Raw genomic sequence first — 22,461 nt, forward strand, 5'->3', positions numbered from 1 at the left:
GACAATAACAAAAAGCAAAGGTTTCTTCATAAAGTCATCTTTTACTCCAACATGGGTGTCAAGAACAGGGAGGAGGCAGATATTTATCCTAACATTATTCTGCTTACTCGGGTGCTTTGTCTAATTTCCAAGACATTAATATAATTACAAAATACAACAAGTTAAAGTGCAAAAGGCAAATATGAAAAATACACATATAATGTTTCAAAACCAATAGTTTCACATTAGAATAATAAACATTTACTATTTGGTTTCAAGAAGTGTCATACTCAATATGTTTTCCTACTGTTTGAAATACATCCACCATATGTATGATATTCTCTCACTACTAAAGATAAGTTAATAATAGTCATTTATTTCATCTAGTTTTTCATTTTCATTGTCAAATATCCTTAAAAAAGGGAATAAAATCAGTGAGTGAACATGAGAAACTCTGAGCTCACAGTCATAATGAACCTCTCCCTTTGCTTTGTATTTCTCTGAAAAATACACTTTTTTTTATCTGCAGCCCCGTGCAAATGTAAACACACATGCAGACTTCATGTTCTTTATGATCCACAATAATACTGTGTTGGTACATCAGTCAAATGTGTTGTATATATACAACATAATATAGTGTTTAAGACAGCACCATGCAGCCTGTACTTGCAAATATTCCTCATTTTCTTTCATTGTAAGAGAGGGAAGATTGTGTTAGGGTTTGTCCTCCTTTCCCATTTCTCCTCCTCCTCCTCCATCTTCTCTTAATCACCTTCATCTTCTTCTCAGTGCCCTTTATATTGATCTTCATCTGTTTCTTCTTTAAAACATCCTCCAGTAACAGCTCAGTTTTTTTCTCCATTAATCCATCTGTGAATCCGTTTTTACACGGTTTAGGTCCCCTTCTTCGACTCCCACTCCTGTAAGTCATTTCACAACATAAAGTGAGAAAAATGTTGGTCCGTCCTCATCACACTCTCACACATATATCCACAAAAAACCCTGCACAAACTGTCTAAATATTTCATCCCAGTGAAAGAGAATCTCTCAAGTTTTGCAAAGTTGACATTTTATCTTTTAAGGCTGTTGATATGCAAACCAACAGAGAGGCACGCACAGCTTACCTTTGCCTTCTGCATGACGGTCCCCTTTGAGGAGGCGTAAAGAGATGGAGGGCGTTTTCGAAGCTCAGACGCTGAGTTGACCGGTACAGTCTCATTGTATACCTTTTCAACCTTATTGCCCTGTGCCTGTAAAACACACACACAAACACAAAATAAAAAACTTTACCATCATTTAAATAATACTTGACTGTCCAAAAGCACCTCCCAAAATCATCAATGTGAAGTTGCTATGTAACCAGAAAAAACTCAGAAGGGCACTGCCCACAGTTTAGAAACAATCTAGCAATCTATCTACCTTACTTGTTGTAAAACAACACCTTGTTGTTTTTGTATGTGCTCGTAGACAGATGTTTTTAACTTTTGCACACATTGTAAACTTGCAGTCATTATGCTGAGCTAGTTGGCTGCCAGCTGTAGCTTCATATTTAGCATTCAGGTGGAAGAAAAGGCAAATACATGTATATAGGAGATATACACATAAAACAAATGTTATCATTAGGATTTACCTTAAGTAAAGGAGGAGTGTGAAAGAGAGACATACATTCTATGTTTTGTACCAAACTGCTTTACATTTGTAATACTAAGCATTGAAAAGTTTTTGTTAAAATATTATGCCTATAAAGCCTTCCAACTGTAAGTTGTGAATTTTCTCCACCTTGATGCTGATCTTGGTGTCAGTGGGCGGACCCAGTGCTCCTCGAGCCAATGACTTCTTTAGGTTTTCTTTGACCTCTGTCAGTCTGAGCTCCAGCTCCACCCTCTCCTCCTCTTTCTGTTTACACAGCAACTCCAGCTTGGCTAACCGCTGTTCAACACCATGACCTGGAAATACACACAGAGACGAACGCAGTTAGTGCTGCTACAAGGCTCGAGTCCAACATCACTGTGTGTGAATAAATATGTGTGTGTGTGTGTGTGTGTGTGTGTGTGTGTGTTCGTGCTTTTTCTCTGACCTGTAATGCTCTTCATCTCTTCCTTCACCTCCTTCTTCTCCCTGCGGAGTGAAATCAGAGCATTTCTGAGTTCTTCCTTCTGCTTCTCAAGCTCCTCTTTCTGGTTCAGGTAACGCCTGGCGTCCTCCTCTGCACGCGTCTTCCCGTACCGTGCATACTGATTCACATCTAACAGAACACACAGCACATGATGAAAAAAGAGAAGAAAATAGAAATGGAACTTTTTCTTTTCGCCGCAATCCTAATGTCACAATCAGGAGAAGCCTGAGGCAAAAATCACTCAATTTTAAAGCAACATCTTCCAGCACATCATTTCCATGTAGTCAGGATATTAAATTATGATATTTAAGAAAACTTACTGGAGGCGTGTCTTTTGACGGCAGCCTGTTGTTCAGTTTTTTCAGAGTCCCTACTTGAGAAGGAGGCATGACGTCTTATCTGTCCAGTTCTGCTCTCTGCATCACCTTCCCCTTCCTGGAGGAAATCAGATTAATAGGGTAATATTTTAATGGTAAATTTCTTTCTATGCATTTTAAACCAAAACTGTACATGAAAAGGGTTAAATGTCTTTGTGTTTTGTGAAATAATGTGTGTTTTTCTCTCTTTTTTTTTTATTAAGTTGTGTTTTATGAAATGTTTTGTGTTTGGACCTTAAGGCCACCATACAGAAGTCAATCTTTGAGATCTGTCTGAAACTGAACATGTTACACAGCTCCATTATATTTGATCTCTAGTTTACTAGTTTCCTCACAGCAACACTTTCATAGACTTCATCATACATCCTGGAGTCTGTCGAGGCACTGCTGGACGAAGTAGCAGTGGTGGTGGCCCAACTGAGAGGAAAAAAACAGAGAGGCAGGATAAAAGCCACAATAAGAGACAGAAAAGTCCAAATAAGTTCACGCAGAAACACACAAACACACACTGCAGGAAGTGACTCACAGGAAGGAGTTTCTGGCAGCATGTCGGATGTCAGTTATCGTGTCCACGTCAATGTAGTCATAGTGCAGCTCTTCAGGGAGAGTGGTGATGCCCGTCTCTGCAAACAAAACACCCAGCCAGCGACCAAGATCCTCTGAGCCACTGGCCTGACGCACACGCACAGAAACACAAGCACAAAAACAGTTACTTTATTTCAACATACAGTAGGTGTGTCGCCCCAGTGCACATACGATCATTCTGTCTCACTTGTGTCCTAAATGCTTCAAAAAGAGTCATGAAACATACACTATATTACACTATTATTTTCACTATTGCATAAACATAGTTCCTTAGATTAGGGCCCTGTTAGTCAAAACTCTACACATAAACCCAAAAACATTTACACACACTACAAAACATCCCACATCTCTTGCACAGAAACAAGAACTACATTTAAAACTATATAAACTATTTTAAAAATTATACTTTTGCTGCAAAACTTTACACACAAAAACAAAATAAGATGTTTCCACCACCAGCTGCACACAGCTGTGCTATATCGAAAACAATTAAACATTTTATTTTTATTTTCTAATGATATATGCTAAGCTACGGAAGAGGATTAGGGCCACACAGATTTATTCTCAGAATTCTGACTTTAAACTCAGAATTCTGAGAATAAATCTGTGTGGCCCTAATCGTCTTCCGTACTAAGCATATTAATTCATAGAATGTTGTAACTACAAACACAAATATGAAACAAATATGACAACACAAATTTGAACACAAAAAAGAAAGACAAAAACTAAATGCACTGGGCTAAAATATTCGGAACTGCAATTACCGTCAATCCTGTCTCTGATCTTTCTCCTCTTCTTCATCCTCCTCTTACTAGAAAACCTCTTCCTCTAACTTTTTTAGTCAAAATGGTCTTCCATTGTTGTGCACATTACAGAGCAAGCCTGACCCCTTTCATGGTGTTTGAGCTCTGCTTTCTGTGTGATCTGATTGGTTACATTCTGAGAGCAGGTGATTGCTGGTTGAGTGAGGTGTTTCACTGGCAGTGTTTAGCAATTAGTGCTGTGCTCAAAAGGACCAGAATTGAAGTGTTTTAAGTTGTAGGATCCTTACGCCTCTGCTGTTATTCTCAACAATAAAGAACGGCTGTTGTAGTGAATTCTGTGTCGGACATGGTCATTAACTAAATCGATGTATATCACGATATGTATCGTATCATGGCCTCTGTATCGTGATACGTCTCGTATTGTGGGGTTGTCGGAAATACCCAGCTCTATTAGCAACACACACATGCTTTCAGTTTTGAATGATGTGTATCATCATAGTAAAGTGTGTTCGGTGTTTTGCAAAACACTGTATCTAGTGTTAATAAAATAGTGTGAGGCTGAGAGTGTGCGTGTTGTTGTGCAAATCTGGGCTGACATTTCACTCGTCTGTCAAGTTTAAATAACTGTATAGTTCTCTTATTTTATTGTTCGAGATCTTCGATACCAAAATGAAGTACCTCCAAAGATGCAAGTTCGCTGCCTCCCTGCAGGATGCAGAAGGAGAAAGGATGTTTGGGGCCGAGGCTGCCGGTCGCCACCTCTGCACCCTTGAGTGGCACCACAACGACTGGAGGCCGCTGGTCCCCGGGGTCCTTCAGCAGGCACAAGCTCCCACCACGCACTACGCACCATCGCTCCTTCCAGGAGCCACTCAGACACACACTGAGGTAGCCTGAGTAGAGAGAGAGAGAGAGAGAGAGAGAGAGAGAGAGAGAGAGAGAGAGAGAGAGAGAGAGAGAGAGAGAGAGAGAGAGAGAGAGAGAGAGAGAGAGGAGGATTGTTGAAGTAATCATAGATGGCAGACATGTTTAGTTCAGTCAGTTAAAGCTGAACTCTAATCACTCCAGCACGATGTTGGCGAAGTTAAGCTTTAAATTATATCTTTTTCCTTCAAGTTATTCAATATTATAAAAAATTAACTTTCTACACTGAAAGACGTATGTTTGTTCTTTACAATCAAAGTTCAGTGTCATTCATCTGCACATTACTTTAGTTTGTATGATGTAAAGTCTGCTGAGTTGTAACAAGAGGTCCTGTTTGTTCAATCTGTTCTTTCAGAGCATTCATAAAGTTTGTGTGTATTTGAACAATTCAAACGAGCTCATTCTGAATTGTTCAGTATGTAATTAATTTAACAGGATGGTGTTGTTTATGAGACAGTTCTTAGACATTCATATAGAAGTTCAACTCAAATAACCAAATAGCTTTCATATCAATTTGTGTCCTCACCACAGCGTGGGTTGTCATGATGGTTGGAAGACGAGGGAGGCTCTCCGGGTAACGGAGGTTTCTTTTTGGAGAAAGTGATGATCCGATTGATTTTCTTCCCTGCAGCTCGGCTCATCGACCCCGTCAGTTCAGAGAAAGCTCCTCGTTTCCCCCTGTCTGAGATCAAACGTATCCTAGTCAGAGGGAGCTGGGGCTGAAAATGGGGTCAGAGTGTCATGAAGCACTTATCTTTAAACCACTTCAATTGTGCTGCAATACTGAAGGCACCCTTCCCTTATGCAGTCCTACAGCTCACTGATTTTAGAGTGACCCAGTCATGAGATCTGGTACTATAGCTCGAGATGTTGGTGACAAAGAGACTCCAGAGCAGAGTTTACCCATTAGTGCCCTACAAATACACAACATGTTGGGGTACTTCCTTTGTTGACTCTAAGAAATCTAGCTGACAGGATGATACAGGTATCAAGTTTAAATATAAAACATGACAACACCAGCAGATCCTTACAAGATTATAAGACCAAGCATTAAAAAGAGATAACGTTGCTGTTTCTGTGTTACATAAATTGTGTCAATAATACTTCCTAATTAATGACGTAAACGTTTAAAGAATACGTTAAAAACAAAATCACTTGAAAACACTGGAAGACAAATATTCATGTTATATTACATTTTTAAAAAATCCTTATTTTTCAACCAATCCCTTGAGTGTTCATACTGCATGTACCAGGTGCTGTAGTGTTCGGTCCAGCCTACTTCCTATGATGTCAGAGAGAGACAATCGCAGGAAAAGGAAAGGAAGGATGTCATATCTGTTTGAGCCTCACTTCCTGACTCGCTCTCTCTTTCTCTCATGTCTCTTAAGGTTCAGAGTCGCTCAGTCAGTAAACAAACTGTAACAACACGAACAATACGTTTGTGTTTGACCTATATTGTGACACAACATCACTTTAACCTTGAATTAGTGGATTATAGAGCGAAGAGTGTGTGATATGTTTGTGTGTACTTGTGCGTCCTAGTGGGTCCTTGATGTAAATATCCTGAGAGTGAGGAGCGTTTGTAAAGGGAGAACTTTTTAGCTTATTAGAACATTTGATTATTTTGTTATGCTTGATTGAGGCCAAATCTGTTCATTTAAGCGCTCTCCAAATACGCTCTAAATATGAGGGTAAAGGAGATGTAAGTGAAGGTAGTAATGTGCTAACTAAATGTTTGTCTCCCATCTCTATAGACAACATGGATTACCGTAAAAAAAAAAAATGTTAACTCACCTGGAACATTTAATTCTCTTCCAGTGTTTGAGTGATTTTGTTTTTATGATTTTTCTTTTTAATGTTTACTCCATTTATTTGGGAGTATTGTTGACATTATGTAACACAAAATCTCTTTAATGTTTGTACTTTTAATCTTGTGAGGTTTTGCTCCTGCCAAGCACTGTAAATCTAAAAGGCATAATTAGCTTAACTGCAGTTATAAGACACAGGTTACATTTAGTTTCTGTTGGAAACAATCGCACCTAAACACACAATGATGTAAAATCTCACTATGCCAACTTAATCTACAATAGAATTTTGCATTCTAGAACAGATTATTCTAAATGTAAAAAAAGGAAGTCTCAGCTTGTTTCAGTGTTTAAGTGTAAATGTATGCACTCATTCAAGGTGTTTTACTTATTGTTACTTTTTATGGTTAACCTACTGAGTGAGTCAGTGGAGTCCCGCCCTGGTCCCTGTGCAGTGAACTGGTTGTCTGCTGTTGGCCCGCTGTCTGAGTCTGACGCCTGCCGTTCACAGTGCAGAATCTGTTAAAATAGTAGAAACATGTACAACTTGTCTTTACTTTTTGTAAAGAATAAAAGAGGTATGTTACAAAAATGTTTATCCGTCATTGGATGTCCCAAAAACATGCCGACTTAAATGACACAGGTGTTTCTTAAAACAAATGTTTTCATCACTGTCCTTCCAAGTTTATAACTGCCATGTCACCGCTCATTCAGCTTGTTAGCCTGTTGCCGAAAAAACTTTGTAGAGTATTTGAAGCTCTTTGAAAAACTGCCAGCTCAGCGACTGCAATAATGTAACCACACTGTGCTTACAACTCGAAGCCAAGGGAACAGTTGTGTCATGCATGGGCTGAAAGGGGTGATGTCAGCGACTTATATAGCCATTTAAAAACTAGAGTATGGATTCAGAAAGGAACTCAATGCATGACAAAAATGACCTTAACAGTACAGTAAAGCTCTCACTAAAAGAGGGGACCCGCCGAAATAAAGATTGTGACTAGTTTGTGGACAAATTTCATGACTAACACAAAGCAAGATAAACACAAAGAAAACACAGTTGATGAACATAATGTCAGTGACACACACACACACGCACACACGCACGCACGCACGCACGCACGCACGCACACACACACACACACCTTGTCAAGCTCCAACTTCCTCTGTATAATTGGAGAGGTGGACCCCTCCAGTCCATCAGTGTTGCTACTTTGGCTGCTGACATCTTGCACCACCTGGTTACAAAGAAAGAAAATGGTTTGTGTCCCCTCTCTTGTACATCCAGCTCCAGCTGTCTCATATTTTGAATAAAATGGTACCTTGAGCCATCGCTGGGCCTGCTCTTTACTCTGAACCGCCAGGACCAGAGCTTCACCCCCAGGCAACGAGAAGCGTAACTCGTGTCTCTTTTTCCGCCCCTCCTTCGGGACGTAGATGACATTGCACAGACTCAGCGGGAGCTCTGTTTGAGGAGTGCTCTCTTTGATGCTCTTATAGCACTGTGAAAGAGAGATATGGACAAACGGACCAAGTATCATTTGATGTTTCTTTACTCTGGCACTAAAATGTTACCTTTGAAATGTTTCGAGCAAATTTGTTTTTTTTGGATCCATCCCTGAAACTAAAATCAAAGCTTTATCATTTTGTCCACTACCTTTGCCGCATAGCTTTGATGTAAGATTTTTGAACACTTGTAGCTTAAACTTTAAAACACAAATCTAAACTGGCTTACTCCTGATGGTGTAGGTGAACAAAGATTTCTTAAGCTTGACACAGGTACACTTTAAAATACTGAAAGAGCTTCCCTGTTTTTGAGATTTAGCAACAGATGAAAGTAACTGTGTGTAATCTGAGCAATGATCAGAGCAAGTTTATTTAATAATATAAGATAACTTCCTTTTTTTGACTTAAGAATGTTCTACAACAGGCGAACAAATTCCCAGTACAATCATAATAACAATTTTATTCGCATTATTTTTCTTTTTTTAATAAATTAGTTTAATATTCTTTCTCTCTTTTCATTCCTGAGATGTGATGTTATATGTTTAATTTATTTCTGTTTTTTTTATCTTTCTCATGTCATGCAGTCCCAATGTACTCTGATTGTATTGATGAAATAGGTTGACTGCTGTTTTGCCCTTTGACTGAATTAATTGCCTGAACAAATTTTCTACGCAAAACATTGTGGAAGTAGAGATCCATTCAGAATCCTTTACCCTGATGCACCAAATTAAGGCTTACTTTGTCTTATGTCATTTTATTTTTAAATGTATTTAGCTAAATTAACGCCATATATCTTATCTTTTGAATAAAAGTTTTAATATTTATCCATAAATAGGTCTATTTACCTGCAGTTTATTGTCTCGGACAACAACTAGCTGTTTAGCCCACTGGCCAAAGCGTTTCTTTCGTAACAGAAAGGCACAGATGCGACAGTCTCGAACTGGCACATCTGAGCTCTCCTCCCTCTGGTCCCGCCCTTTGGCCTCATCGTCCTCTTCTTCATAAGACTCGTAGGAGCTGCTCAGAGCATCAGAGTCATTGTCTGATAACGGAAATAACATTAAAAAAATGATTGATTTACTAACACACAACATGTTCAGGTATTCTATCATATCTGCAATCAGAACATTCCTCCATTTAGATTCTTCATTAGCATGATTTTATACAAGAGGGGGTATTGACTCACAGGAGTTTTTTGGAGGTCCATTAATCTGGGTGAGGGGATAGTTATTGTCTGCATCTTCATAGTAGGCATCCTCCACAGAGTTTCTGGATGCTACACGAGGAGAGCAGATTAATCCAGTTTAGAAAATACACTAGAGAAAAAGAGGCTTCTTAGTGGTTAAAATTACTATAAGTAAATTAAAACGCTACAGAAATGTACAGAACTGTTCATGTTGGTGGTAAAATACTGAGGTGTGGATCCAGGATCGAGAGGAACAGCCTCTTCATAGTAGTCATCAGGGAGGGGGGTGGTCGGCAGTGGAGGGGGCGTGTCTGTCGGAGTCTGAGGTGAGAAAGTTTTTAGAAGTTATTGTTTCAAGGAAGAAAAAAGGCAGGTAGTCCAGCATGTAGATACTGTAAACAACTTACAGATTTATTCAGATGGGTCTCCTCCTCTTCCTCTTTGTGCTCTTTCTGCTCCACAGGAGACGCACTGAGCATGTGCAAATCACAGTCTGGAGGAAGATTATCATAAAGTACAATATATTTGATTCAATTATATTTTGTGGATATGCTCATTTTAAATATGAAAATAAGAATGAGAGTTTTTTTTAATGTGCTTTAAAAAGGTCTAGTCACCAAAATCCTCAAACAGAGACTCGACAAAACTGGTCCCGTTGCCATAGAGACAGCTGTTCATGTAGACGTCTGATCCATTGACTGTGGAGAGGATAAAGTAGGGGTTAGAAATAGGATCAAAGCAAGGGTTAGGATTGTGTTCTTTACTGAGATCAGGAGAGTAAGGATTACTTGAGTGAACAGAGAAGCAGCAAACAGCCGAAGGGAGAGCTCTGTGAGTATCAGTACTTAACAGACAAATAAATCGTGTGGAGATCTCAGTCAGACAGCGAGAGAGTGCAGACTAGAGCCTTTAAATCTTTGTACCAGAAGAACAAAGATAACTGAAGTCACAAAGTGCGTGTGAAAGTTTTCCTAACCCACATAGATTTCTGAAAGTGTGTTAGACACAGTGTAGAAAAAGAGACTGAAGTTTTTGGCTGTAGAAAGCTGAATTGATGTGGAATATATTTTTGTGATGTGTCAAACTCTAAAGCGCGAGTCTGGGAGGGACTACATGAGTCCATTCAAAGACTTGTGAAGACATGTTTACATGTTTACTTTCTTTGACCTCCTCTCATCGTCCTCTTCAGACTTAACGTTTAATTATCCTCTTACCTCAATCCCTTTAACCTCACTGGCATCCTGCTTTCTCCCAGATAAACAAGGAGCCACTTTGAAGTACTGGCAGTGTAGTGCAGTCTCAGTGCAGTGCACTTGGCTCATGACAGCATTGTTGCCAATAGCAGAAAAAAGACGCTCTGTCCCTGTCTAAGTAAACACTGTTGTTGTAACCTCAAATTGTTGGATTAGAGAAGCTTTGGCTGAACTGCAGAAAGTGTCACATCATCAAATCATTCTCTCAAATCCTGTGAAACAAATCAAAATCACCTTCTTATTTCATTCTAATTTTATTAACCTTCACATTAGAATGTTAAATGTTTGACTTTTGGCGTGTTTTGTTTTTCTTTAAATATATACTGAACTGTTTGTGTCAAACCTACCACAGCTTTAAATGAGCTGCTGTTTGAGGGCAGGCTCAAGTCAGGCTCATTGTGAGGACAATGAAGAGTAGACATTTTAATAACATTGCCCTCGTGGGATTAATAAAGTATATCTTCTTCTTCTTAATGATTAAGATAGCTAGACTTGTGTATCAGCCAATTATAAGGAACCAATCACATGACCCAGAACTGTACCAAAAATAAACATTACATCATTCTACTGCTGTCGGCCCATACTAAAAAGCCTCTATGGCAACACCTGTTTAAACTTTAGCCTTGAGCAGTACACATGTTCGTTTGACAGTTAAATATTACCAAACTGTTGACTTTTGGTACTGCTGACTTATGTTAAGATGTCTGTTAGTTACCCAACATTATTGTTTGTTTTAATGTTATTAATTATCTAAAATCATTAGTCATAACTTCTCTTAACAATAGTTTCTGGTGATAGTCCAAAGAAATAAGATCTGTATGGACCATACTCTGGTATTTTATTTACTGGGGTAAGTATTCAAACGTCTTTAAAAAGTTGTGCTTTGGGCTTAATGCAGTTGACAAACAAATCTGTTTTATTGTTCCTGTAGAAGAATGAAACAGCAGGAGTGCAAAATGTGCAAGAGCACAGAAATGTCAGTTTAATGTATTTATTGTATTGTATTGAGCCTTTATTTAAAGGCTTTATATGCGATTTTTCACACTGAAATATAATATAAATGAAGTATATCCTCTGAAAATAACTCTGTGAGTAATGACTGTCTACAATGGGTGTAACACCCGAGTCCCACTGTCTGTGATGTTTTCAGAGTTTTCTGAGTCCTATCTTCAGTTTGTTTACATCGCCGGGACGGCGGCTGACTCCTCCCCTCGCGAATAAAAGTTGTTTAATTGAGGGACTAGAGAAAAGAAGAATAACATACTGTACTCACTGCTTAACTGTGTTTCTAGATCACGCTCATTTCGGGTAAATTTACATGCAATGTGACGATACGAGCATAATAAAGATCACTAGCATTAGCATGCTAAAACAACAATGCACCGCGAGTTGTTTTGGTTTCATGCTGGTGCTTAAGGGCGACATCTGCTGGATCAAAAAAAATCGCATATAAAGCCTTTAACCAAGTTTGTCCCATTGAGATGGGAAAAAAAAACTCTATTCCAATCTGGTCCAACAGTCAGCAGTGAATCATAAAGTTACAGACAGAGACTGAGTTTATGTTTTTGGAAGGTTTGGAAAACACTGTAATTCCTTATTTCAGTCAGAAAAGAAAAAAGTTTTCACTACTGTCTGCTATATCTGACACTTCAGCCTTTACCTGACAGCTGCAGTGAGTCCAGGATGTTACGTATGGAGGCCATCTTTTCAGAAGTGGCAGGACTGACCGTCTCGTGGTCCAGCATCTTCAGCAGAGAGCCCAGCTCGTTCACAAGTCGCTCCATCACGACTGAAAAACACAACAAATACAAAAGACTAAATTATCTAAGTCTTCTGAATATGAGAGCAGCCCATTCTGCAGTCTTAACATGGCGAAAATTCTTATGCTGTTACACTAAATGCATCAAATATCAATTGAACACACACATGCCATACACAGCCAGCAATCACGCAGTCAGTTTGGAACTTAGCTTACCGCCTGTTGCAACAGCTGACATGGAGGAGATTTTTTACACACTAACATATCATTCATAAAGTCGACCTCAGAGCCAGCCTTTTGAGCACTGTGAGTTTCCTGAGTGATCTCTTGTTCCTACACCACAACTCATCCATTTGTTATTTCAGTTTGGACATTTTAAACTTAAACAAATAATTGTTTTCATGTTCAACACTGACATCCTGTGTGTCTATACGTGTGTCTCTCTGTGCATTTTGTTGACCTTGACATTGTCTAAAAAGCCCTGCCACACTCTCGTACATCCTGCGGGCTCAGAAATGACAAACAGCAAGGGGGGGGGGGGCTTCCTATCCTGAAGGAAACAGAGCCAAAGTAAAGAGTCTGAAGTTCCACTAGAGATAGAAAAGTATACGAGTACACACTACAGTAGTCATTCAGTTGCTGGTTCATTCATGAGAGACGTTTCAGACGGACAGTGAGGCATTGGTTCAGGTCCTTAGTGTAGTTGACTTAATTAGATCCAGAGTACAGAGATAATTCATTTCAGTTCACTGGAAACTTTTACTGTCCAACTACAGCCACAATGCTCTTTTTCCACGCTGACATTCAAAGGTTATTTTAGGAAAACCTTTAACCTTTTTCACTCTCTGAAATAAAATGTAATATTCATAGTGTTTTGGTTTGTCTTTTTATCCAGAGTACAGAAAAGTTTGAGCGGACGTTCAAGGACACTTCTGTGGGGGTGTTTGAACCCATAAGTGTGTGTTTTCTAAAAACAACTGGGTGGTCCACTGAAAATACAATCAACCTTCTGCACACGTTTGGACACTGGGCCTTCCTGATGTGATCTAAATAAAGAATCATTTTATCGAGTAACTTTTTCCATAATGTGCAACAGAGAGCCGCAGTGAGTGATGTAACAATATGTTAATTAGTTGACAACATTTAAATGAACCACCACCTACCTCAAAAAGCCCATTATTGTCTTAATTAATGAGTTTCATGATTCTGTATTTTGAGCTCATTAAATGTGAATATTTTATGGTTTCTTTACTCCTCTTTGAAACACTCACGTCTTTTATGATTTCTGACATTTTACAGACCAGACATTTTAGTGATTTATGGACAAATCAAAAGAGTCCTTGAAAATGAAAATGTTTGAGTGGCAGCCCTACTGATAGACATTGGATGAATTAATCTGTGGTGCCAAGTCGAGTCACATGTCACAAAAATGTATGCTTAAACAACAAAATAATAATAATAATAATAATAATAATACATTTTATTTATAAGGGCTTTTAAAAAACTCAAAGACACTTTACAACAGTTAAAAACAGAAAGAACAGCACGGTAAGGACAGACTAACAGACATTGCAACATTACACACAAATCGTAAAGATAACAACAATAAAGGTAAAACTACAGAAAACAGAAAATACATCACAATCATACATTAAAAAAAAACATAAAGTTTCTATGGGAAGCCATTACATGTAGAAGCCTAAGGAACAATAACTTACATGCAAATAATTGGTAGAAGAATTGGAGCAAGGGTTAAGTTAAAGTAAGATCAAGACAGTCTGGGTTTCTGACACACATAGAATGAACAAAGAGAGAAAAAAGCCCTCTGCCCCCCCAACATCTCCCCCAAGTCCCACAATACTCTATTGTCTCTGCAAGGGCCAAATTTAGACGATCACAATGCTCCGCAAGACCAGAGCAAACAATACAATGTCAGAAAGTCCAACATAAACAAAACAGGAACTAACACACACACACACAGCCAAAGAGGCGTGGTGCTCCGCAGCTGCATCGGCTCGATCCACGGGCATTCTGGGTTAAAAGATATTTCTCCAGCAGCTGAGTGTGTGTGTGTATGTGTGTGCATGTAGTATTTCTCAGCCAGCAGCTGTGATTTCCTGTCTTAGCTGCTGACAGAAGCTTTCCTCCACTCCTTCCTGATCTTGACTCTGTCCTCCATCGTTCTGAAATCTCACCTTCTCTGCTCCCACTTTTTCTTCCTGCTCTTTTCCTCTTCTATCTGTTTCTGTTTTCACCACCGATTGATCAAGATGTTAAGAAGCTTCTCAGCGGATAGTTGCTCAAGTTGAAGAACTACTGTGCTTCACTTTTCCAAGAAATGTTTCAACATATGCTATAAAAAATAAAACACTCTAATCCATGTCTGTGTAAATTGAGCTTAAAGTGGGATGATGGAGTTTCTGACTTGGCCTTTGGTCTATATCCTGCTTGTTGCAGTCGAACTTTACACAGACAGTCAAGGCCGTCCATTAGTTTTCTCTCTCTCTCTTGAAGTCTGCATACATCTATCTCTCTCTATCACTCTCTCCTTCTCTCTCAGGGGGCACTCGAGGGTTCAGGGGCTGAGAATCAGCTGTTCTAGAGGCTTGTGGTCTGCCGCACCACAGAGGGATCTTTGTACACCCCCCATTCCACACAAACACAGGCGCACTGACACACACATGCATGATGCACACACACGGCACAGATTTCTTCTTGCGATCCTTTTTCTCCCTGAATTATTTATTTGTCTGTTACACAGAGACATTGTCCTCTAAAAAAAGAAAAATACAGTCAAAGAGCATGACAGAAAAGAATCTGTGAGCTTTTACATACATTTTTGTGTGCAGACGGCCTTCCAGTATGAAGAGGTCAGTCATGGGACCTTGAAGCATGCGACTCTCATTGGAACTGATTTAGTTTGGTTGCAGCAAAGAACAAAACAACCTCGCTGCTGCTGTTTATCTCACCACATTATATTTATGGGTGACAGAGAAATCATACTTTTATCCTCCTAACCTGAGGCTTTCACTCCCATCCATTACACGTCCAACCTATCAATCACATCAATCCTAGGCTAACCTCCTCCCTGTTTCGCCTCTCAAATCTTAACTTTACTACCGCAAACCTTTCAGAAATATGTGACGGCACTCAATTTCCTTGGTTGCCCAGTCTGTGTCCCCTGTAGTAGGTGAATGTCGGAGCAGGAAACCTGACGCAAACTAAAGTGACACAAACATATGCTTTCTTTTCAGGAGACTTTTCAAGCCTCCAAAAGTGTCTGAAGCTGATATTTTGCATCCTTCCAAGTTCCTGCCTCCCCCCAACCATCCCAGAGGTTGATCCCACATTCTCCCTTCCACTCCTTTCTTTCTCTCCACTCCCTTGTCTGCCTCCCTCTATCCCTTCTCAAGACACCCATCCACTTCAGGCCCGAGGTCACGGGTCAAGTCTTGGCGGCCCCAGCAAGCTCCCTCTAAAACAAAAGTCTTCTTCACAGATCCAGCATCCTGCAATTCATAATTTCATGACAACAGCAGATTGGTGTCACCGCTCGCCCCGGGTTACCATTCAGTCAAGACACTTCTAAAAAAGTCCCCTCCAGAGCCAAAGTGGAGATCTTTAAAAAGAAACAGCTGGAGGAGAAGAGTCGTTAATTCTCTCTTTTTCACATTCTTTCAGTATCTTATCACTTTCCCCAGATAGGCTGGTAAATAGTGTGGAGACACAGGGAACAGACACTGTGGCACAGAAGGAGTTTAATCTAACAACCAGACTGTTGTGATGTAGCTCACCAGGTAAGAGGCCATTTGAACACAGTTGTGACAGTGGGAATAACTCGCACGTTGCTATTAGCCAGACTTTATTCTTTGAAGTATGCTTTAGTAAGGGGAATGTAATTGAAGTAATGTTAAACATTTCTTTATGATATTTTTAAAGCACTCAATTAGAAGCTATGAGAAGGTAAAACAGGCTTATTTTAGCAAAAGGCATTGGAAACTGGGGAAAATAACCTAGCTTGGCTCAGTGTAAAAATTGGCATAATTCCTAAAGCTCTACGTGAACATGCTCTATTTCCTTTCTGTTATGTGTCAAAACTGTTTTTGTGCTAAGCTAGCTAACGTGTTGCTATCAATAGCCTGATATTTAAAAAGCTTTCATCATGTCTGTAATAAAAGGTTTGCTAAAGCGTGAGTAGGTATTGTTGGATGCATGGCAATGATTGTAGATGGTGTTCATTATATTAAGACCCCCATCTGGACAAAACATGATGTGTGTGTGTGTGTGTGTGTGTGTGTGTGTGTGTAGGTGTTGTTCATCCCCAATTGAACTTAGTTATCAGAACACGTGTAGCACAGACCTGCTGCTCTGATATTTCTTTCTATCTATTTCATAAAGTTTAGATGATTTGAAGCGCGACTCACTTTAACTTTAAACTTCACAGAAACTAAATCAGTGAAAATGACTTTGTGGAGGCAAAATTTTCAAATAAAATAACTGAAGAGTTCTGGACATCCTGACTGGGAGAGGATGGAAAGAGGGGGCAGGGTGGAGGATCACTGGATGAGGAGGAGGAAAAGGGAAAAGGAAGTGTGTGTGTGAGAGAACCATGGTCGAGGTCAAGGCCTGTGGCAGTTGTTAAACAGACGACTTATGTTCCAGTGTGGGTGTTCAAAATGTAATCAGGAATGGACGTACAAACTCTACCAAAGAATGTATGAAAACTTTGCCCCTGTTGTTCTACTATTCTAACACTTCTCAACATTTTAATGTTAACACACTGTTTGTTGTGGCAGATGAGATTTTGGTCCTAAATGCTTAATTCAAACGTTCTTGTTTTTTCCACAAGAGTATTTTCTTATCAAGTGCACAGCTGTAGATGGGGAAACAATCCATCTCAGAATGGCTTATTAATGATGGTATACACGTCGTCAAACTGTCACACATTTAAAAAAAAAAAAAAAATGGAAATCAGCTTAGACACTGGTCTGATACGACTGTAGGTCAAAAGTTATTTACACAATTTAGCAATTCTCAAAAGGTTTGGTGAAATATGTCAGAATGTTGTTTCTAAAAGAAGCACAAGTGACTTCTTAAGTTACACCTTTCTATGTTTTCTTTTTCAGGACCTGACACAATTGTTGGGTGTGAATTATTACCTAGCCAAAAATAATGGACCAATCAGATCAATTAGCCTACTTGAAAAACAACTTGAAGGATTATGTGAAGGAGAAGTTCTGATGATTTCCTCTGACTTATTGTATCCTTTTGAATAGTCATCTTCGTTTCTCAGATATTTGAAAGCCTCATCACCTGGTGTCTCATAATGCGGCTTCCTGTTTGCAGCTCTGCAGCCTGAAGGCTCGGAAACAGAGCGGCCATTGAGCTGCGGCCACTGCAGCTTCACTTCCAGCGGCGCTGCTTCCAACAAGGCACTTCCCTTGTTGGTATCAAATTGCATCACTCTACCTGTGTGACGACACCGCCTTCATCCACACACACATTCACACAGCACACCACCCGGCGTGTAGGTGTATGACATCACTACCGATAGGCTACTTCGGCCGTTTACCGGGAGCAGGGTACGAGAGCCGTGCTCGGTTTCCTCAGACAAAACATCTGGGACTCACTTTCACTTTTTTTTCATGAGAAATAAATGAAATTAAGAAGAAGGTCTGCTTACACGTTGAACCCAAGTTTATGACGAGAACAAATATAACATTTTTTTTTGTGCAGGATAAACCCCAACGCGTTTATGTCCTTTTAAAGGGTTATTACTTCTAATGTGTGTTCTTCTCTAAAGTTACTCCAGTCAGTGAAGTTACTGACTTCTTTGCCGCGAGTCAAGACAAAACATTTGATATCAAAGGAGAGACTGTTACTCACCACTTTGGCGTATAGAGTCCATGTCGTTTCAGGTTAGAAACACGCTGCTTGTTTCAGAAGTTAATCCTTTAGTTAGTTGTTTCATTCAATGGTTTGATAAAGACGTGTTCGCCACAGACACCGCGGAGCTCTCCCAGCCTCCGCGCGGCTGAGTGAGTCAGTGGCCGCTACAGTTTGTAGTTTGACTCGCAGCCGCTGGTTCATCATCTCTGAGCTCCACTGGGTCCTAGTGCTACCCTGCAAATGTCCTCTAAATCTGTAAACGCTAAATGTTTCATCAGGTTAGGCTATGCATTAAGATACTACGGAAGAAGATTAGGGCCACACATAAAAAAATAGAGTTCGGACTTTAAAGTCAGAATTCTGACTTTAAACTCAGAGTTCTGACTTTATTATCAGAGTTCTGACTTTATTCTCAGAATTCTGACTTTATTCTCAGAGTTCTGACTTTATTCTCAGAATTCTGACTTTATTCTCAGAGTTCTGACTTTAAATTCAGAATTCTGACTTTATTCTCAGAGTTCTGACTTTAAATTCAGAATTCTGACTTTATTCTCAGAATTCTGACTTTAAAGTTAGAACTACAGGTACCTGTAAGGACCAACTCCGGTGGATAGTCACTGTGCAGGACCGTGCTGGACTGACTGGAGCATACTGGAGTGGGAAACAGCAGCAAAAACCGTGGCATGCTTTGTCACTGCTGTGTGCACAGTTATAGTTTAATGATACTGTATTTTTGTTTTTTGAGTTGCAAGATGGTGTACCACCCAGGTGAAACTTTTGTGTAAACTACTATGGAATTGCTTAAACAAGTAGCCAACTTACTCTTTTCACCACATTTACATTCAGTTCTTTAGTTGAATGTTGATGAAGCCCCTTATTCCATATAGGTAAAAAGAGATAGGGTAAATAAGGTTTAAAAAAACAGTATTTTGACAATGTTACAAAGCATTTTATTATCATTCATATTGGACACAAATGTAAGAAAGATATTAGTCCACTGGCATTAATACTGAAGGAGGTGTGTGGACAATTATAAAATGCAAAATGAATAACATTCAGTCCTGCACAGTGACTATCCACCAGAGTTGGCCCTTACCCGTAGTTCTGACTTTAAAGTCAGAATTCTGAGAATAAAGTCAGAACTCAATTTTATTTTTTTTGTGTGGCCCTAATCCTCTTCCGTAAGATACTATCCTAACTTTCTCAACACTTTATCATACATTTTAGCTTAGGCCTATACTTCAATCCTCAACGTTTTTTGTTTCCCATCCCCAATGGTGTAAAATAATGTTTTACACAGTTTATTCATTAGTTTAAGCTTTCCATTTCAATCCCTTTGTTTTAAGATAACTATAGAAACCATTAGTTTAAGTTAAAAGCATGTTGTTGTTTTTTTTTTTACTTTTTACTCCTCATCTAGGCTACTAGCCTATGTTTAGCACATGTTCAACAAAGTATCCCACACTTAATTGTAATTAATTCCACATTTGAGCCATTATTTTAAAGAAACTTTTACAATAGGCCTGTATTATTCAGATTTGGCTCACTCAGTCATAAGCCTAAATGTTGCTTTAGTTTACCATTTCTACAAGTTATCTAGTTTTGACCGTTTATACTGTAGTTTGACTTATTAATTGACCATACATCTAAAAATTTTTCAATGCCTTGAAGTTTTAATTTTACTGTCCTGTGTCTTTGTCCAATTGTACTGTCTACCTCTTGCACATGTTTTCGAATGTGGTTTTTATGCTACAAATGGCAATAAACTGAACTGAACTGAACTGAACTGAACTGAACTGAACTGAACTATCCATCCATCAGTTTGCCCATCTTTTGAAATGTTGAGCCGTTTTTTAGATAATTAATGACATTCTGTTAAACACGTGTGGTGAGGGGGTCAAGGTTAGACAGAAGTACAAGCTGGAAACATCTGGGGTTCAATTCATGTATATATATATTTTTGAATATGTTATTACAAGTCCTGTATGTTGGTTAATTCATCGGTCCGTTCTGATCTTCTTAAGAAAATAGTAATGCTGTTGAAGCTCAGTAATACTCTAACCAGGTTGCTGTTGGTCTGGTGAAAACTATCATGAAATAATTCGATGATGGATTTCTAGTGAATTACTTAATAAAACATTTGAGTTACACATTTCTGGACATCTTTGGAAGACTTATTATCATCATCAATCTCAGCTATCATCATGAGTTGCACTCTTTAATGATATGAACAAGGACAATACAAAATAAACAGTGATGCCTGAATCATTTATTCAGGAGATGTCTTGGCTGACATGGGCTTGCATACTATAAATGTTTTAAATTAAGACCTGTAAACACATACACACCTGGTGGTACCAGTTTTCGCAGCAGCAGGAAACAATATTCCATCTTGTACATTCAGGTAAAAAACACGAGTAGTTAAATCCCTTCAAGCCCAGACTTGTGCTATTTCCTGATAGATGTTGAACACTTTCCTTTAGAAACAAGTCAACTCTTGATTAACGTATCTGAGGGAGTTCTTTACAAGAGCAAGTACAAGTTTATTTTACATTGGCTTTGTCGTCCCTTCTTCACACATTCCTTCCCTTTTAGCTTCCTTTTCTCTATTCCCTTTTTTTATTTAAATCTCCCTCATTCCTGTCTTAACCTAATCGTTCTTTTGAGGGTTTATGAATACAAATCCATTAAAACCCTCTATCTTAAATTTGCTGTAATTACGCACAGACACACACAGTTTCATTTTGCATAAACATAATCCAGCACCTTCATGAGTGCAGCTGAAGGTATAAATTAACAAAACTATGATTTCATTAAAGGGACAAGGGAAACACAAATATTGTAAAGTGTTCAAACGTGATTTCTAAACTTAACTATAACATTTCTGAGTTCAGAGCCATGACTAATCATATTTCAAAGACCACTTCAGTGACCTTACATTCAGCCCAGATCATAAAGAAGAACCAAAAACACTGATATGGCTCCAGAAAAACTGACATTACAATCAAACACATGCCTGTATTACAAAAGAAAAACTTTTTTGTAATTCAAAACATTGAATTTTAGAATCAATACATTATAAAACACTACATGTATGTCATGTCCAAACCCCTAATGTTGAGGACCACACAGTTGTCCACACAGCTTGGGTTATTTTTGTCATCAGCAACATATCAGTCGGTCTTTCAGGCAGCAAAGATGCTTTCCAAATCAACCTCCGTCACTTTGGGCGTAAATTGGTGTTTGACTCATTGTAGCAGACCATCAATCTGGTACCAAGTCCTTCAGCTAACACTCTACCTGCTCTGCTAATGCTCCTGCAAACACAATGCCATCTGCTGGTTGGAGATGGAGAATCAGCCAACCACTCCCTCTCCTCATCAATCCTCGTTCTGTTCCAGCTCCAGTATTCTTCATCTGCTCTCTCAAGAAGTCTAACTTATCCCCTCTCAGGTCTCCTTGCTCTTAAGTCAGACGTTTTTCCGTCTAGCCTGTTGGCTCTCTCCTTACATATTGCTATGGGGTCCAAGTATGCATAAGTTAAAGCTTCTTAAGTTAAGGATGCCAACAGTTCCACTCTTTTCAACCCAAAGGAGGAAAAACCTTGACTTAAGCCAGTTCCTCAGAGACAGAAAGTCAATCTTGGGTCATCAGGCTTTTTTGGAGGCTTCTTTTCAGAGAGCACTGCTGGCTGGAAGTGGACTTGCATTGGGTAAAGCACCTCTTTTGACTTAAGTTTTTCAAAAGAGTCGAACCTGTTTCTTCAGTTCGTTCTTCTTCCACTGAGCAAGATGATCAAAGGCAGCCATGGACATGCCAAAAACTCTGCAGAACTCCTCTGGTGAGAGATGACGCTGGGGAGACAGAGAGCAATTTAAGAGCCCGAGAGCCAGTGATTGCTACTAGCTACATGAGTGTACTAAAACAAGAAAAAGTGTCAAATGAAGTCAACAAATCACTGCCTGTCTCAGAAACATAATGAATAAAACATTTTTAGCTATGCTGCTAGCCTGGCTTTGTATGTCTACCTGTAAGGGATGCACAAATTAAAATATGTCAACTGTTAAATGTGTTTTAAAGATCTTCTCAGTAGGTGTTCATGGTCCCCAGAGACTTTGGAGAACTATTTACAAAGCTACCACTTTTAGCTATACTATAAAGAGAGCTAAGTGGAAATTTTTCAGCATGCTAACACAATGATATCTAAGTTGGTAAATATTGTAAATACATTTTGAATGGTGAAACAAAACATTGCAACCTTAAGAGCCACAACACTTTTCTGTGTTTCTTTATTACACTATGGGCTTTAGGGCTATCAATT

General features: G+C 39.1%; 2 protein-coding genes across 3 annotated transcripts in view; both read right to left on the minus strand.

Annotated features, from left to right (window-relative positions):
* Positions 1 to 17: 17 nt before the first annotated feature.
* LOC132988097 (actin filament-associated protein 1-like 1) lies at positions 18 to 18,307 on the minus strand. The gene is made up of 19 exons (XM_061055246.1): positions 18,138 to 18,307; positions 12,153 to 12,281; positions 9,857 to 9,937; positions 9,647 to 9,732; positions 9,443 to 9,560; positions 9,240 to 9,329; positions 8,899 to 9,095; positions 7,870 to 8,049; positions 7,693 to 7,785; positions 6,967 to 7,069; positions 5,272 to 5,427; positions 4,500 to 4,714; positions 2,999 to 3,144; positions 2,808 to 2,889; positions 2,416 to 2,530; positions 2,057 to 2,224; positions 1,759 to 1,925; positions 1,104 to 1,229; positions 18 to 899 (listed from the first exon to the last, which is right to left on the minus strand). The coding sequence occupies exons 1-19, from the start codon at positions 18,157 to 18,159 to the stop codon at positions 873 to 875; spliced, it is 2,301 nt and encodes a 766-aa protein (XP_060911229.1). The 5' UTR covers positions 18,160 to 18,307; the 3' UTR covers positions 18 to 872.
* A 2,026-nt stretch (positions 18,308 to 20,333) lies between these two features.
* LOC132988100 (actin-binding LIM protein 3-like) overlaps positions 20,334 to 22,461 on the minus strand; it is a 47,407-nt gene continuing 45,279 nt past the window's right edge. For both annotated transcript variants that reach the window (XR_009675780.1, XM_061055251.1), the window contains one exon: positions 20,334 to 21,994. Coding sequence is in view for 1 of the 2 variants with exons in the window: in XM_061055251.1 (XP_060911234.1) it covers positions 21,881 to 21,994 (114 nt within the window). In the remaining variant the exon portion in view is untranslated. The remainder of the gene's footprint in view (positions 21,995 to 22,461) is intronic.

This window comes from Labrus mixtus, chromosome 14, assembly GCF_963584025.1.
Source record: "Labrus mixtus chromosome 14, fLabMix1.1, whole genome shotgun sequence".
NCBI classification, from domain to species: Eukaryota; Metazoa; Chordata; class Actinopteri; order Labriformes; family Labridae; genus Labrus; species Labrus mixtus.